Source organism: Accipiter gentilis, chromosome 8, assembly GCF_929443795.1.
Source record: "Accipiter gentilis chromosome 8, bAccGen1.1, whole genome shotgun sequence".
NCBI lineage: Eukaryota > Metazoa > Chordata > Aves > Accipitriformes > Accipitridae > Astur > Astur gentilis.
In genome coordinates, this window is record NC_064887.1 from 5,556,328 (window position 1) to 5,571,807 (window position 15,480).

At 40.9% G+C, this 15,480-nt stretch overlaps 2 protein-coding genes across 13 annotated transcripts in view; one reads left to right on the plus strand and one right to left on the minus strand.

Moving 5' to 3' along the window:
- The window catches only part of DAB1 (DAB adaptor protein 1), a 471,207-nt gene that overhangs the window by 440,013 nt on the left and 15,714 nt on the right, over positions 1-15,480 (plus strand). For 9 of the 12 annotated variants that reach the window (XM_049809443.1, XM_049809440.1, XM_049809451.1 and 6 more), the window contains 3 exons: positions 9,576-9,632; positions 12,519-12,581; positions 13,737-13,845. In XM_049809443.1, coding sequence (XP_049665400.1) covers positions 9,576-9,632; positions 12,519-12,581; positions 13,737-13,845 — 229 coding nt within the window. The remainder of the gene's footprint in view (positions 1-9,575; positions 9,633-12,518; positions 12,582-13,736; positions 13,846-15,480) is intronic. The other 3 variants (XM_049809447.1, XM_049809449.1, XM_049809450.1) reach the window with 1 other exon arrangement.
- The window catches only part of PRKAA2 (protein kinase AMP-activated catalytic subunit alpha 2), a 369,728-nt gene that overhangs the window by 231,299 nt on the left and 122,949 nt on the right, over positions 1-15,480 (minus strand). The gene's annotated exons all lie outside the window — the stretch shown is intronic.

A 15,480-nucleotide genomic window follows, 5' to 3' on the forward strand; every position in this document is an offset into this window, starting at 1 on the left:
CTCGGATCTCAAAATTTGACCGTATCCACTGAACTCATTATGAGTGGTGGCTGGTTGCCAAGTCACTTCTCTGACATTGAGTTTAAAAGATTGCTTACTCAATGTAATTCTTTTATTTCCCCGTCTCTTTGCTGCATCCCTTCCCAGCAAATCCTGCTCTCCTGTAGATTTCCTCTGCCAGGTCAGCTCCAAGCACACACTTTTCACTGTATCCAGTTTCCTCCCAGTATCTCTCTCTTCTTCTGTATCAACTCACACTTCTTGTATTCATTCCTATTTTCTCTCTGCTCCTTAGACCAATTCTCCTATTTTCTATTCACTGAGAGTAGACATCAAGCCAGACAAAGAAAACAAGCTTATTTCAAAAAGCTTGTGTTAAGTGGTACACGGTCCACTTAGAAATTGTAGTTCTGTATGTGAAATTAACTGTTCTAAGAAAGTGAAAAGTTTAATGAGCTCTTTTTGTCATAATTTCCCGTCGTCTCCCCATTATACATCCACATCAAGTTCTACCTGTCATGGTGTTTTTAGTAATAAGAGTCAGACTGTAAATACCCTTCCCGGAGACTGTCAGTCACGTCACAACAAAACCTTCTCTTCTCATCAAAATGTCTAAACTCTCTGCTTACAATTTTATGAAGGCTTTCAAACAACTCGTCTTACTGCTGTATAAAGATTCAAGGCATTATAGCTGGTGCCTTACAATGCAGGCAGCCATTTGGCTAGTACCAACGACACGGAAAATATTAAACCAGGGTGGAATGGCCAAGGAGTAATTTGGCTGCCTTATGGGCAAGGCATGGGAGGAGCAGATGAAGCTGGGCTGGACCTGAGCACGCTCAGGTCTAGAAGCCGTAAGGGCTGCCTGATCCTTCTCCTCGAACTAGGAAGCTGCGTTTGAGAAAGCTCAGTTTTAATTCTGGCTGGGATTACAGTGCCATTTACAGGTCTGATTTGTTCAGGTCTCGTGTCAGACGAAGCGTGCCTGGCGTCATCCGCAAGGCATGGACAGCCCTGGGCTCCACCAGCTCGCACGGAAAGTCAATCCCTGGAGAAACAGCATACCAAAATGTCTGGGAATAAAGTAGTTCAAAGCAGATTTTCAGATAGCTCTCGCCATTCTCTACAAAGTAAATTCTTTCTGTGACACTTGGTCTGGAGAAGAGCTTTGTAACGCTGGCTTTTCCCTAAGTTTGTGTCAGTGGCTTTACAGAACCAACTTGCAGACTGGTGACATTGAGTTCAGCCTCCACAATCAGGCTTTCGGGATCAGGTTTTCAAAAATGAGAAGAGAGTGCACAGACCCGGCCTCTGACCATCTGTGCTGGCAAGGCTGTCCGTTTTTATTTACATTTGCTACGAGAGACACCTGTGTTCAGATGCCCTGACTTAGTTACACTCAATTAAACCCCATGTATGAGGTTTAACATTGCGGTGTGGGACGTGCGTTTTTAACAGGCACAGCTACTTGTTGCAAAGTTTGAAAATACCTAAGTTTGTTATGATAATGTCTGTGGCATGAGTTTCCTTGATGTTCTGGTGGGCCTGTGCTATTTTTTTAGGCAGAAGTGGATATACGTATCGGTATCTGTAGCGTAGACCTTGCACTAACTGTTCTGGGAAGATTTTGTGCAGCGCTGGAAACACCTCTGCTCTGTGTTCTCCTCCGCACAGCTTGCCTTTTGATTTAATACCAATATTAACTCTGATACCACTGCTGGCTTATAATGGAAACATTTAGCACCATGCCAAAGGTAACAGCTGAGCCTGGGAGGTGAGATGATGTTGTCACATACATGTCTTCAATAGCGAGACCGTGCTGTAGCAGGAGGCTCTTGTTCTAACAGCTTCTCCACACATCAGCCATTTGTCTCCGTCTGCGGCATGGGTACCGTCCCCTTTGCGACCTGCATCCCCTGCCCTGTATTATCCTCTGGGCAATCGCAGCGGACGTTGCTAGGTGGTCTCCAGCAATGTGGCTCACGTTGCACTGTCGTGTCTTAAGATACTTGTATCTGTGGGTTTGGGGTTTGTTTTTTTTTCCTTTTTCCTTCCGTTGGGGTTAGAGGGGAGCTGCTGGCATTGCAGGAGGGTCCCGCGTTCAGTCGGGTCTGGCTGGGGCAGGAGAGGCAGATCCCTTGATGCCGTGGGGCAGGTTTGGGACGTTGGGCAGGTAGCTGACACAGCGATTTTGTTTGGACTTCGGGTTAGGTATGCCTGTTACCAATCAAGGTCTGTCATTATCTGTGATTTAATTACTTCTACGTTGTAAAAGGTCACTGAGATTTGTCAAGGTGTTTTTTTCTTCCTTTTAGCAAGACCCATGGGCCTCATCTTCTGCCGGTTTATACTTTTTGCTTCTGTTTATACCTGTGCAAAATGCAAGTAAAGAGTCTGAATAAAATCCTTTTACACTCAGCGCCAGCATAAACAGCTATGCAACTCATAGTTTGGAGTGGATCCACAGCAAAAAACCACTTAAACACCTGAATTTTCACTAGCAGGCTCTGTTCAGCTTCAGCTGGGGTGAGAGGATGGGTCTGAGACTTTGCTCAAACTCCCATGCCTCTTTTCCAAGGAGAGGAACTAGCCACCATCAGGGACGTTTCCCAGAGATCACAGCTAATTTGTGGCTACTGTACTTGGTGGGATATTAGTTCCCTGATCAAGCGCTGTAGTAACTAAATCTGTAATTTTTTTTGTTTGACTCTGTGTCACCTTTTAGTTTTCTTTTTTTTAAGCTATTTTTTCTGGGGGTATGTTGTGGTTTACTCCTTGATAAAAATTTTAGTGGCACAGGAAGCAGAAACCAGGTCGTCCTTCCTAGTCTTCCCAGATTATAACACCTGTAACATAACACGTTTCTTTACGTGTGTTATATATATGGCTTATGTAGGTTTTAGCACCTGAGCTCAAAGTTAGGGATATTTCAACTGAATCTTGAAAAATTGTTCTTGCAATGCTGGTGAGAGCAAGAACATTCAAAAAGTTGTTAAACTGAATTCAGCGTCCGATTTCCAACAATCTGGAGGGCTAGATGTTAGAATTAATCTATTGTTAATATATAGATCCTTTAAGATTATGAATCTTAATCTGGATAGTTTCTGATCATTGAAAATATGCCCATGCAAACTTCTGGTTTCAATCCATCCATAATTTTATATCTAGCATGTCAAATAGTGGGTTTTAATAGTGTAGGAATGCTGTTTCACAGATGAGAATAAAAAGTCTTGATTTAATTGTTCTTTTATGTCACATTGATATTGTGGGTCATATCTTGAGCTCTTTTTAATCCATAGGAGTTGTCCTGCTAGCAGGCTTTCCATTACTGTATTTGTAATATCATTCCCTGAATGTGATCCTAAACCCTGTACCCCCAGAAGAATGATTACATGCTATCAAAGCACTGAACTTACTTAACTTCCTAGTGCAATCCTTTAGGATTTTGGGACATAATCCCATAGCGTGGGAAATCCAGCAGCACTGCCCTTCATCAGTTTTTCATCGTTCTCTCTCTGTACTGTACAAACAGCAAGAAACAAGGGAGCAAACAAAAGCTGCAGGTTTTGCCCTGGTGATATGGTTATCTTGTTGGATATAGGTGACATGGGTGTTAGTATGGCAGTTCAAATTTTTACTTTCAATACAGAACTCGGGCCATATAAATAAATGATAAACATTTCAGTGGCCCCTTGTAGTTACGCAGCCTGTTCGGTCACTTGTCTAGTGGCTTCATGTGTGTTTGCATTCCTAAATGCACCTGGATTCCTATACATTTTCTGGGGTAATATTTTGTCCCTTTTGATTTTCTCCAAAGTGGAAAAAAGAGAGTGTTGCTGAACCGTAGGTCTAGCCCATTGGTTGTGGGGTAAAGTTCTGTTACATATAGTGAGTTTTTGTCTTTTATGCAATATGACTCATGCAGATTTTATCTGATAGCTGCTGATATATTAAGTTGACAGCTGCAAATTGTATTGATTCACTACATTTTGATTTGCTCAGAGCCTTGCAGCTCAGAGTAATTTGCTAAAACATTTATTTACACACAATCTGCTTTCTAAGTAGTGGAGTTTGTAGCTTCACCTAGTCTGTATCACTGTATGCATTAAATGATAGCAGTTGCACAATTTGGTGTTTATTTACAAATTAAAGGGAATACAGTTCTGGGGAAAGTGCTGCATGCATTTTGCATCAGTTTGGGGAGAAGCTGTTGTAAAGTTTTGCAGATTTAATCAGTGCGTTATGTACAGAAGTACACAGGTCTTGGGTTTTTTGTTGCCGAAACTGAGGAGATTTCAAGGTTCAGAAAATACTATGATGACGCGGTATTCGAAAATGAAGATTGAAATAACTTGTTTCTCAAGCTTGGTTATAGCTCCAGTCACTTGTCATTTTGAAAAGCATTCGATAGACCTGTATAACTGTGCCTTGCAAGTATTTTAAAACAGTAAATTTGGGGTTCTTTCTAATTCCCTTCCATTGTTAAGTTTATTCCCTGGAAGCATCCAAAGCTGTCTCCGCTGTCAAAGTCTAGAAGTGGAGTTTTGCTCCCACGTGGAAGTTTGGATTCTCGCCATCACTTGTCTTTCCAATCTGCAGTTAAAGAAAGATATCCCGTGTCACCATGGCTGGCTGCACTGTGCCATCTGGGCGGTGCCGTAGCCCCTGACATTAAAGAGTTCATCTTTCCCCATCGGAGCTCTTGCTGTGTCCTGTCCCACTGTCCTCATTCCCATTTTCCCCAGGGAGAACCGGTGGAGCTACACACTGGGCACAAAAGGTGCGTTACTCTCAGAAGTAGATCTTTAGCCAGAAATGCCACTGATGACAGTGAACGTGCCTGGCAATAACTCGGGATGCGCAAACCTGGCCGAGGCTGACCCTGACGCTGAACCAGCCAGCAGCTTGTCGTTGGTCCCTGATTTTCCTGCTCAGACACGCTTCCTCGTGCTAAAATGAAATTTGGTGTAGGCTGGCTTTTGCCGCTGTATCGGCTGAAATGTTTTGCTCTTCCCCTTCGTTTCCAGTTTTCTGTTGAATGGAAAAACATGTTTCATTTTAGTATCTTTGCATTGCATCAGCCGCATGCAATAAATTGCACATATTCGTAAAGGTACCTAAATCTAAAGCCAGGCTTGTGTTTCTAGAAGACAGATGTCAGGGCCTGTTGCTCCATAGTAAATGTAAATTACAACAGCTTTTGTAGCTTGTGTCAACATTTTGAAAGCCTCAGTGTTTAGTTCAACAACACAGTGATATTTCTGGACTTGACGCGTTTCTTTTAAATATGCGTGATGTGACCGGTGTATACCGTGGTGCATACCATGTTCTCTGAACCCACCACATGAGGTCCAGAGAAGACATGAAGGAGGTGAGCATGTGGCTGGGACCTTTGCACCTGCATCCTCTGTGCTCTGGGAAGTTTAATTATCTTGGGTGTTGTTGCCTGGAAGCAGCATGGGTCTGGCTTTAAGCTAGAGTCACTATTTTGGACTCTTGATTTATTAGAGTCTGTCAGAGAAAAGTGGTAATTGAAGCATTTTAAATACATTTCCTATAAGAGTAAATACATAAAGTACACAGGGAATTCAGAATTAAGTTCCCTTCAAATGAAGAGAAAATAAACAAATGAGTAAGTGTATGTTTTGATCATATGAAGAGATCCTTAATTTAAAGGAAGCTATCGAGCAACAGTGAAGCAATTCACTCAAACACTCCTCAGTAATCTATTATGTCAATTATCCTTAACCATCCCACCTCTTTAGCTGCACCCAGTTGACTAACAGCATTTTTAACTAGCACATCCAGCGCTTTCCAGTGAACACGCAAAGGAGACTGGACAGTTGGTGAATGAGGTAAAGCTTGAGGCTACCCTGTAGTTGAGTACATCATACCAAAGTCCGTACTTGGGTTTATTACTTCAAATAAAAATACAGAGGAGAATTACCTGAAGAAGAGTGCTCCTGACAAGTAAGAGTTACCCTATGAAACTGAAAAGAGAAACTTGAAACAGGAGGGTTCCCGTGTCCCATGGGATTCTGAGCACTGGATTTGAACCCTGTGTAAGTGAAGGATGCCCAAATGCATACATTTTGGATAAAAATCAGTCAGTGTGGTTTTATGGCAGCCCACGTTGCTGATGTGACTTGTACCCATTGGGAATCACCCTGCATTTTCACAGCAGCCTTACAACTAAAAAAGGTTGTGCTCAGCTATACCTGTGTAAATCTGGGTTAATGGTAACATGGTGTCTGCCATTACCTCTGTAACTGGGAAAGAATATGGCATTCGAGGATCTTTAGGATCTGGAAGAGGCTGAAGATTGCAAAAGCATTGCCAATTTTTTCTTCGCACACATATTCTTCAGTGTATTCTCTTTAATTAGGAAGTAATTGAGCAATTCTTTGTTGAGTATCATGCTTCTTCATTAATCCAACAGTAGTTTTACAGGAAAACAATATGTCTGTTGGATGTTTTCAGTGTGTCTCAACCTACTGGATGTGGGTTGACTGATGATTGGTTTAGTCATGATTCTGACACGCTCCTTTGTTATAGTTCTAATTGTTTTTTAGAATGAATTGTAGTTAATTAGCAAGCTGCTTGCAGCTCCTGGAGCTCATAGTAGTATCAACACTTGTTGTATATGTTGTGCAAATAACTGGAGCTTTGCTTAACTAAAATAATGATTTGAACCATCAGAAAAAATATTTGACATAGCCAAAATATTTACATTTTCAACTAAAATAAAAGCAAAAATCTTTAGTTTGACTAACCGTTTGACTTGTCATTAGACTTCCAGTGTAAAATACGTGTTAGAAAAAGGGAATTGGAAATGCAGAGAGGCAGCACAGTTGGGTGATCCCTCTTTTGTCTACTGGGCCAAGTGGTAGGGCACTTACCCTGAATGCAGGAAACCAAGTTTAAATCCCTCTGCTGTCTTAAAAGATTTGAATAGCTAATACCCAGCTCAAAGGTTAATTACTAATTGCTGGCTATTTGCTATATTTAGTATGCTTCATACTCTTTTTTACTTGCTGAGCTCTGAATCAGAGTACCAGTTAATTACTGCGTATTTTTTTCATGCTTTTTAAGCACCATCTTTGCTTCATTCTCTGAGATTTCAGAACCATGTTTTGTAAGATGCTACTGTTATCATCTTGTTTGCAAAAGCAATATTAAGCAGGTTTTCTCATCCTATAAGTCAGTGTAGATCCTTTGCTGTTGGTAAAACCAGACTGAGTAACAGAAGTTGAATATTCTGGCTTGATATGTCTATAGGAGTGAAAAAGGTAAGGTGCTTCACACTCCGATGAGTGCAAGAGGCCTGTCTTAGATTTCCCTTTTCAAATCTGAACTTTTGCGTTGCTTAGAAAAGATGTTTTTCAGAGTACTTGGCTATCAGAGGGAATACTGTAGTGGAGGTGCATCGGTTTTGCTTCAGGTTTATGAAAGCTGCAGTTTATTTATCTCTTATCATTGCTTCTGTGCTCTTGGTTTTTCTCCAGCTCTTGGATAATGTGTTTTTCTTTAGTGAATAGTGAAAAGTATCACAAGGAATTTCATTACTGGCTGGAGTGGTTTAAAAAGCTTGCTGCTGCTTTAAGAAACCAGATTTACATATTTCATGTTTAAAAGATTTACAATATGTCTCACATGCCTGTATAGAAAGATGGAGCTTTCATTATAGGTTTAATGTCACCGCGATACAAGGATTAATACTCTTTCCTCCGCCTCGGTCTGCACGGCTGGTCGCAAGTGACTGGTGTGTTCCTGGTTGACTAAGCTGTAGGGGTGTTTTCATATTCAAGGAGATGCATTTTTTAATAATTAAAGCGAGCTTTTACATCACTCTGTGGAGAAATCCACACACAGCAATCCTAGAGAAAGATCAAGGACTGGAGGATCTTGCCAGGCTTCTGGTTATTCTCTATCATGCACCGGGGAAGGAAGGAGAGGATTGTTGACTTTGATTGCGAAGGTTAAGTGCTTTGTATCAAAAAGCTGAACCAGAGGAAGGCTCGAAGGGCCAAATTCTGCCCTCAGTAGCCGTGCTGCAGCCTCGGCACAGTCGCCATTGCAGGCTGTTCCATGGTCTAACAGACAGGGATATTTCACCCTTAGGAAGTGTCTCCTCACCAGCGTGTGATGCAGAACACGAGCTAATGGAAGATGCAGCTCAAGTGCTACATGATAATTGGGCACTTGGGGATGTGCCGTGACATGTTGGGTAAATGTTTTCTGCAAGGTCCCGCTGTAGCACAGGTGGGAATTTCTAATGGTCTGTTGAACGCCGCGCACATGTTTCCTCTGCGCTGAGACACGGTTATTTCTCAGCTGGTTTCACAGAGCGATCAGTGTGGCTGGGGGCAGGATCAGAGCGACGCGAGCTGCATCCCTGGATGCTGGAGGATGGGGGGGCGTTAAATGCGGGGGCTGTCAGAACAAAAAGTGATTAACTGCTGGCCAAAACTGGGCCCTCCTGAAGGTGTAAGCCCTGCTGGTTTCATTTTAAGAATATTTTCAAGGTCTTTGAATAAATGGACACAGCTTTTTTCACACTTTCCTTACCTGGGGCTGGGGAGACCTGCTGTCAGCGCCAAGAAGGTGCAGGACTGAGTCCTTTTCTGATTGTGCACGATGGCATTTTCTTCCTTTAGCTTTGCCTTTTGCCAGTCTTTTTTTTTTTCTTCAGGTCTGTGATGAGATGAGGGGAGAAATAAGCATTCTAGGCTGTTTCTGAGATATTTAAACTTTTTTGTTTTAAGATGGCATGGGATTACTGGCTGGTAACTTGTATGAAGCTTCTCAGTCATCTAAGATTTGATTTTTTGATAACTTGCTGGTATGTTTGTTTCTTAAGAAATAAAGTCTCCAACGTGGCAATAAATGGTATCTGAAATTTAGCATTCTGAGGACACTGGAGTGATAATTTGTGTTAAATCTGTAGATGGATATAGATATGTATGCATGTGTGTGCAGTATGGTCCGACATATATTTACACACACACCAACTATGGATTTAAGTATAACTTGAATTGACTTATGTGAGCAATTTTGAAAATTACTATGGAAAGATAATACTCAAATATGTTTACATTGATGTTATAGTTCTCCTAGTTAAGAGGAAGCTGTGTTTTTCTGCAAATGCTTGCTTTTAGAGCTTTTGTTGTCCAAAACTCAATTTTTCTTTTCCTCTGAGGATGTTAAGACCGACCTTTCACCAAGCCAATGAAAAGTTCCATTAATGTAAGCAGGATCAGAACTCACTGGGTATGCTTATTGCTGAATTAATAAATATCTGGGAAAATAAGTAGTTATGATGCAAGCGGTAAAATTGCCTTATACACCAGAAGATGAGATTTAGCACAAATAAAGTGTATGTTTGCCCCACATCCCAGCAGCATTTAGACTCACTGTTTTGACTGCATGATTTCATATCTGTGCTCACTGCAAGATGGAAAAGGTTTTCATTTCAATACTGAAGTCAATAATTATGGAGGTTATCATTTTCATGCTCAGAAATTCATGTCATTTTCATAAATCATTCATTTCATTTCATAAATCATGCTTTACAGCTGGAGAATGGAAACTTATTGCTGGACATTGATGAAAATCTTGTTTCAGTCACTCAGGTAAGGTTGTGACACTAAAAATGTTTTAAGGAAATATAGATGAAATCATCTATAGGAATAGTGCAATTTGAAAATGTTCGGCTTGGGATTAACTTCACTGGAACGTAGCTAATATCAGATGTGAATAATTTAAAAAAGTGTAATGGGTGAAATCAGTTCTGTAGTGACAGTGAAATCACAAAAATAAAAGATAACTGTTTGGTGTCCAGAATCTCACATGCTGCAAGTGGATAAAACTACGTCTATGTCAGAGAAGATGCATTCATTTATTCAGGCTGAGAATTGGCTTGTAGGAAAAAGCTAGATCCAGAATCCGGATCTGAACCATTTGGGACTTTAAAATCCCACCTCCAAGTGTTGCTGTTTAACGCTGTCTCTAGTAAGTAAACGAGGAAGTTGTGTTCCCACTAAATTTCTGTTTAAATTCTCTGACGTAGTTCTGTAGTTCTTGTTGCATATAAGGTTGCTATTCTGTAAGAAGTAATTCCCCTGTAAATATATTGCTTTTTCTTGGGGAATACTGTGAATGAGGGTTTGCTACAACAAATAGTGGAGTCGGCTTCCCTATCACTCTCTCCAGCTGCCTGTTTAGAAATCCATCTGCAGACTTCCTCTGAAGAGCTTTTACAGAATTATATCTGTGAAGAGTTTCCAAAGATCCATCACCTTGAAGCACTCTGAAAAGTATTATTATTCCCATTTTACAAGGGTATTGAGGCATAGAGATCCGAGTTGCCACCTTTCAAATACATACCATATAATCCTGAGTTCAAAAGTATACTCACTATCAATTTTCAGTATTGATATGAAACGTATAATATTTTTTCCACAAGAAATGTGTAACTTTACAGACGCTTCCTCTTAGTCTGTGTAACCATGTGTGCCCTGCCCTTTCGCATCCCCTCTGGCTTGCTCTCCTGCCTCCTCACCTGGGATGGAAGCAGTGGAGGAGCCTTTGCTCATGGCCTCCTCGGAAGGACACAAGCTATTTCTTAGCAAGCCAGAGAGGAACCAACAGTGAAAAACTCACCAGTGATGCAGGCAAAGGGCAGATTTAGGGGTGGTGCTGAAGAAGCAATTTGGAGAGATGAGAAGAAAGTGGCTCTTTCCGTGATTCAGTGTCACCTGGCATCTCTTGAGTCAGTAGTGCCTGCAGGAGGCTTGAAGTGATTTCCAAGTGAGTGCTGCTGTTGTCATTATTCCAACTTTTCTGGGCATTTTAACAATGCTTGCCTAGTGTGTTTGCACATACTGCAGAAGTGACATACGGGCTTTTTTTTGCAGAAGCTACTTCTAGCAGTATTTTAGTAATATACACTAGAATTGGTGTACCCTGAAGAAAACATGGATTTCCTTTCTTCCTTCTTCCATTTGCATGTAGATACTTAGAGGCATATATAAGCCTATAAGAAGAAAATATATTGTCATAGCACTAAAGCAATGTGATCTATTTAATATATGACGTGATGTGAGGAAATGTGAAATAATTCATCCCTAGGTACATCGTTAGACATAAAGCTGAGAATCATCCAAGCTGCTAGACAAATTCCAGGTTGTAGCGTTGCTTTTGTGTATGGGAAAAGAGATTGGATTGCAAAAATGTATAAACCTTTGAAATTATTACATTCTGAATGATAGTCTTATTTCTTGAAGGATCATTTATAATAGAAGGTTGAGGGCGGGAAAAAAATCTTAGGGTGATCTTGCTCCTTTGGTAGGTTGTAAAGATTGACCCCAGCCAGTGTGGTTAGTGTCCAAAGCGCTAAGTGGCTGCCTTTGCAGGTCAAGACTCAACTGAATTCCAAACCTACGTATGTTGTACGAGGCTGCAAAGTTTATGTGCCTAAGCTGGACAGAAGATTCAATGAACTGAATTAAGATTTGCATTAAATCTCATTCATAATGAGAATTGTGGCTTCCCACATGTGAGGGTATGATTGAGTATGATACAGGGAACAAGGAAGCCAGTAAGCGGAAGAAAGGTAGTAGAGAAGGAGTAGTTCTTGAGTTCCCATCAAAGCTTTCTAGAATAGCCACCCTGCTAAGGATGGTAGATGGGGTTTAGGTTTCCTGCAGAGCTATAAGGGATCCGTGCTTTACCATCCCTGGACTCAGTTGAACTGATTTGCAGATGCAGATGGGTGGAAGAAAGTAATTTTGCTCCAGAACATGTGAAGGAGCTTTTATTATGCAGCCACTCAAGGTGCTCCTTATTATGAAAGTGCTTTTTCTCTTCTGGTCCAGTTGAGTGAGACCTGTATGGGTGACCTATTTTGAGATCAAACTGAAGGATGCCCTTAGAAGACATTTCTAGCATGAGTTAAATGTAGAGCTACAACCTTAAAATAACCCAGGTGTGCATCCTCCTTCAAGTCCACTTATCCAGGTCACACCTGTCCCATGGGCAAGGGGAAATCAGGCAGCACTTTAAAAGCCCTTCCCTTCTGTATCCTTCTGTCACTTCCACAGTCTGCTGCCGTGTTTTAAGACCTTGAAATGTGGGGTTAGAAAAGGAGCCAGGGAAAAGGACTGGCCATAAATCGTGCTTGGTGCTCACCGATGTTAAGAGCAGAGCAGTAATGCATCCAGTCCCATTCTGGATAGTTTTCTCACACTTTATTCATTTTTTTATGGTGGAGAATTACCTACAGAATCATTTTATAGGGTCAGCTGCTGGCTAGTTGGGTCCATCAGCAATATCAAAATCCCACAGCTTGAACCCATGTAATTCTGCCATATAGGACTTGACATTTGAAGCCTACGTGGCTTTGGGGGGATTTATATTGCTAGCTGTTACTAGTTAACTTTACAAGTTGTAACTAGTTAACTCACAGTTTCTTCTCCTCAAAAGATAAATGGAATTTTTAATTTTTTTTCTCTTTACAGGCTGTTACCCAACTAGAGCTTTTTGGGGACATGTCCACTCCTCCTGATGTAACCTCTCCCCCAGTGAGTACCCAGGGAAACTGAACCATGCATTTTTCTACATGCTATTTTCAGCACATTTATTGAGCACATTTACAATTCGGGTCATCAGCCATTCCAGTAGGGAGGATTTCAAAGTAGTTTTTATGTTGCAAGAAAATAAAAGTGAAGCAAATTGAATGTGGAGTCACTGCTTCATGATGATGTGCAAAAATATCTTCAATTTTTATTTTTCTGATATAGGGCTAAGTGTCACATAAGATATAACCTGAACTGCAGATCTCCTTCCCTGGTGTTTATCAGAGGCGCATGCTTCACTGCACTCTGTCTCTCCACTGCACTGCAGGAAGATCCAGTTACAGCCTTATATATCATGTCTCTTTGGTTCCACCAAGCACATATCCCAGAACTGCTGTTAAAGGAAGGAATACAAAGCAGTAAAGAGAGAGGGGGCTGAATGTCTTTTGAGGGCAAAGAAAATTGTCTCAGCATGCTTTTCTGCATCATAAAATGAAAACACAAATCATTTTCTTATAAAGGTTCTGAACCTTACCTTAAGCTGTAGGGGAGTATGAACTTACTGAGAAAATTGAGGCGCTCTGAAGTCAGGAGCCTCAGATCTCCAAGGTATTCTGGAACATGTGTGGGACTAGATGTTCCAAGTCCTGTCTCCTCATCCTTAGCTTGCTCAATTGGATTGGGTTTCTCCTTTAATGTAGACCTATGGTTCTGGTCCTGTTGGTTACCTGGAAGCAATATTTATTCACTTTTCTATAAACCCTACAGATAACTTCATTTGCCTTTACTATTTCTTACGTTAATGCCTCGGTCACTTGCCTCTACTGGTTGTCACCTAACACCTAGAACAACAAGTCTGCATGTTCTGAAGAAATCATGTCAATATTTTGCATGTTATGCATCCCAGGCAAATTTCATTTTAATTTTTCCCTCTGGTACAAAGTCTCTCATTTTCTTTCTTTTTCTCCTGTCTCCAGCAAATTCTGATACTCCTATTGCTATTGCTTCTTTCCTTCTACATCTTTCTATTCCTTTTTTTCTTCCTTTTTCTTCCATCCAAACTTGTATTTTTAGAGTTATGGATGATGTGACAGCAAAGTATGTCCTGCAGAAGCTGCAGCTGTTATGTCATCATTGTATTTCATTCCTGTCTTCTTGCAGACTCCTGCTACTCCAGGTGATGCCTTTATCCCATCTTCATCCCAGTCACTCCCTGCTAGTACAGACATGTTTGGTTCTGTACCTTTCAGCACTGCTGCCGTACCCTCAGGTAAGAAAACTACTGGGAATACAGGCTCAACTCAAATTTGGCGATCGGTTCTCAGCTCTGGTTTGCATTTCAGTACTCAGGGCGTTAATTTAGTAGAGTGGAAGTGAGGAAGGATTTTGAGGACAGTGCCGCAGGGCAAGGCAAAACAAGTCTTTAGCAAGCAAGGGAGTACATTATTTTGAATTTACCCACACTTTTTAAAACAAAAGCCAGAAGAGTCACTGGGAGTTCAACTATAGTTGAGCCATCTGGATAACATACCTTCTAGGTACAGTAGCAAGAGAGAAAAAAGCATTTAGTTTAGCTTTGCTTTTTCTGCGGTAGCAGTGAATATCCTGTGCTTTCTCTAATAAAGACAGAATGAGACGGAGAATTTGATTGCATTTCAAAGGTATTCCACTTAGTCAAATCCTGGTATTTCCTTTAGACTTTTCTGTGTTTCTCAAAGTGCTCAAAATTCAAAAGCTGTGTAGCATTCTTCACAGACACGCAACGCATGTGGTTTTGACTGCTGATCCCTCCCTGGGATGCTCGGAGCACTGCAAGAGCAGCACTCTCAGCTCCACTTAGGAAAAAAAAGGAGGAGTGCCTTGAATCATTCAACAGTGACTTTCTAACTGGTTAACTCCTCTGATGGGCTGCGTTGCAGCATCAAATTAACCACTGCATCTCAGAAAGGTTACACTGATGGTGAAGTGTTTGGGGATAATGTCAGATGAAAACCTGTGCTGCTTGGATGAGGTTACAGTGGGGGCAAGATAAAAGGACATCTGGAGAATCCATCACAGCCATCTATTGAAATAGATATGTATCTGAGTTACTGTTCCTTTCACCACTCATTAATTTGGTCTTTCAAAGTGTCTATTTTTTATTTTATTTTATTGGGTCTTTTCCTTTCAGGATTTTGCAACCTAGAAATAAAGCAAAGAGGAAAAGGTACAGGAGGACTCAGAAAAATACTCAGTTTAGAAACAACAGTTTTAAAGCTACGACAGTATTAAGAAAGGTTGTGTATTGTAATGTATTAGCAGTAAACCATTAATTTAAATGTGAAACAGTATATCTGTAAGCCATAATACTTATATCAGTGGAACATAATTGTACTACATGGTTTAATTTGTAACATTTTTTACAGTAGCTTTAGTTTCAGATTATTTTTTTTTTCATTGTAAATAACAAAGCATCATATAATTCCAAAGTCTTGGTAGCTGGAAAGGAAGCTTCAGAGGTCTAAGGTCTAAGAGGAAGCAATTATAATTTTAGTTCTAATCTTTAATTTCCTCCCCAACAATTATGCTAGCATAATACCTGAAGCAGTTTGTTGTTATTCGGTATGTAACCAAATGTGTGTGGGGGTAATCTGAATTCATCTGGGCTCTGTCTTTTTATGAACCAATTTGAGACACTTGCTTTGCTCTTTGGAGTCCCAATGGTTTGAACTGTAACTGTCAGAAGAGATGGCATAGAGTCTTTCTCCTGCAAGGTCACACTGTCATTAGAGGGCCCTTGAGCTGTCATCTAACACATATAAAGGTGCTTCTCTATAACTTCGAACCAGTTTTGTAGCTGTGCCATTGGCAGGAGTTGGCTGGTGTTGGTGGGTCACTCTCCCCAACAAAGAATAAAAGTGAAAAG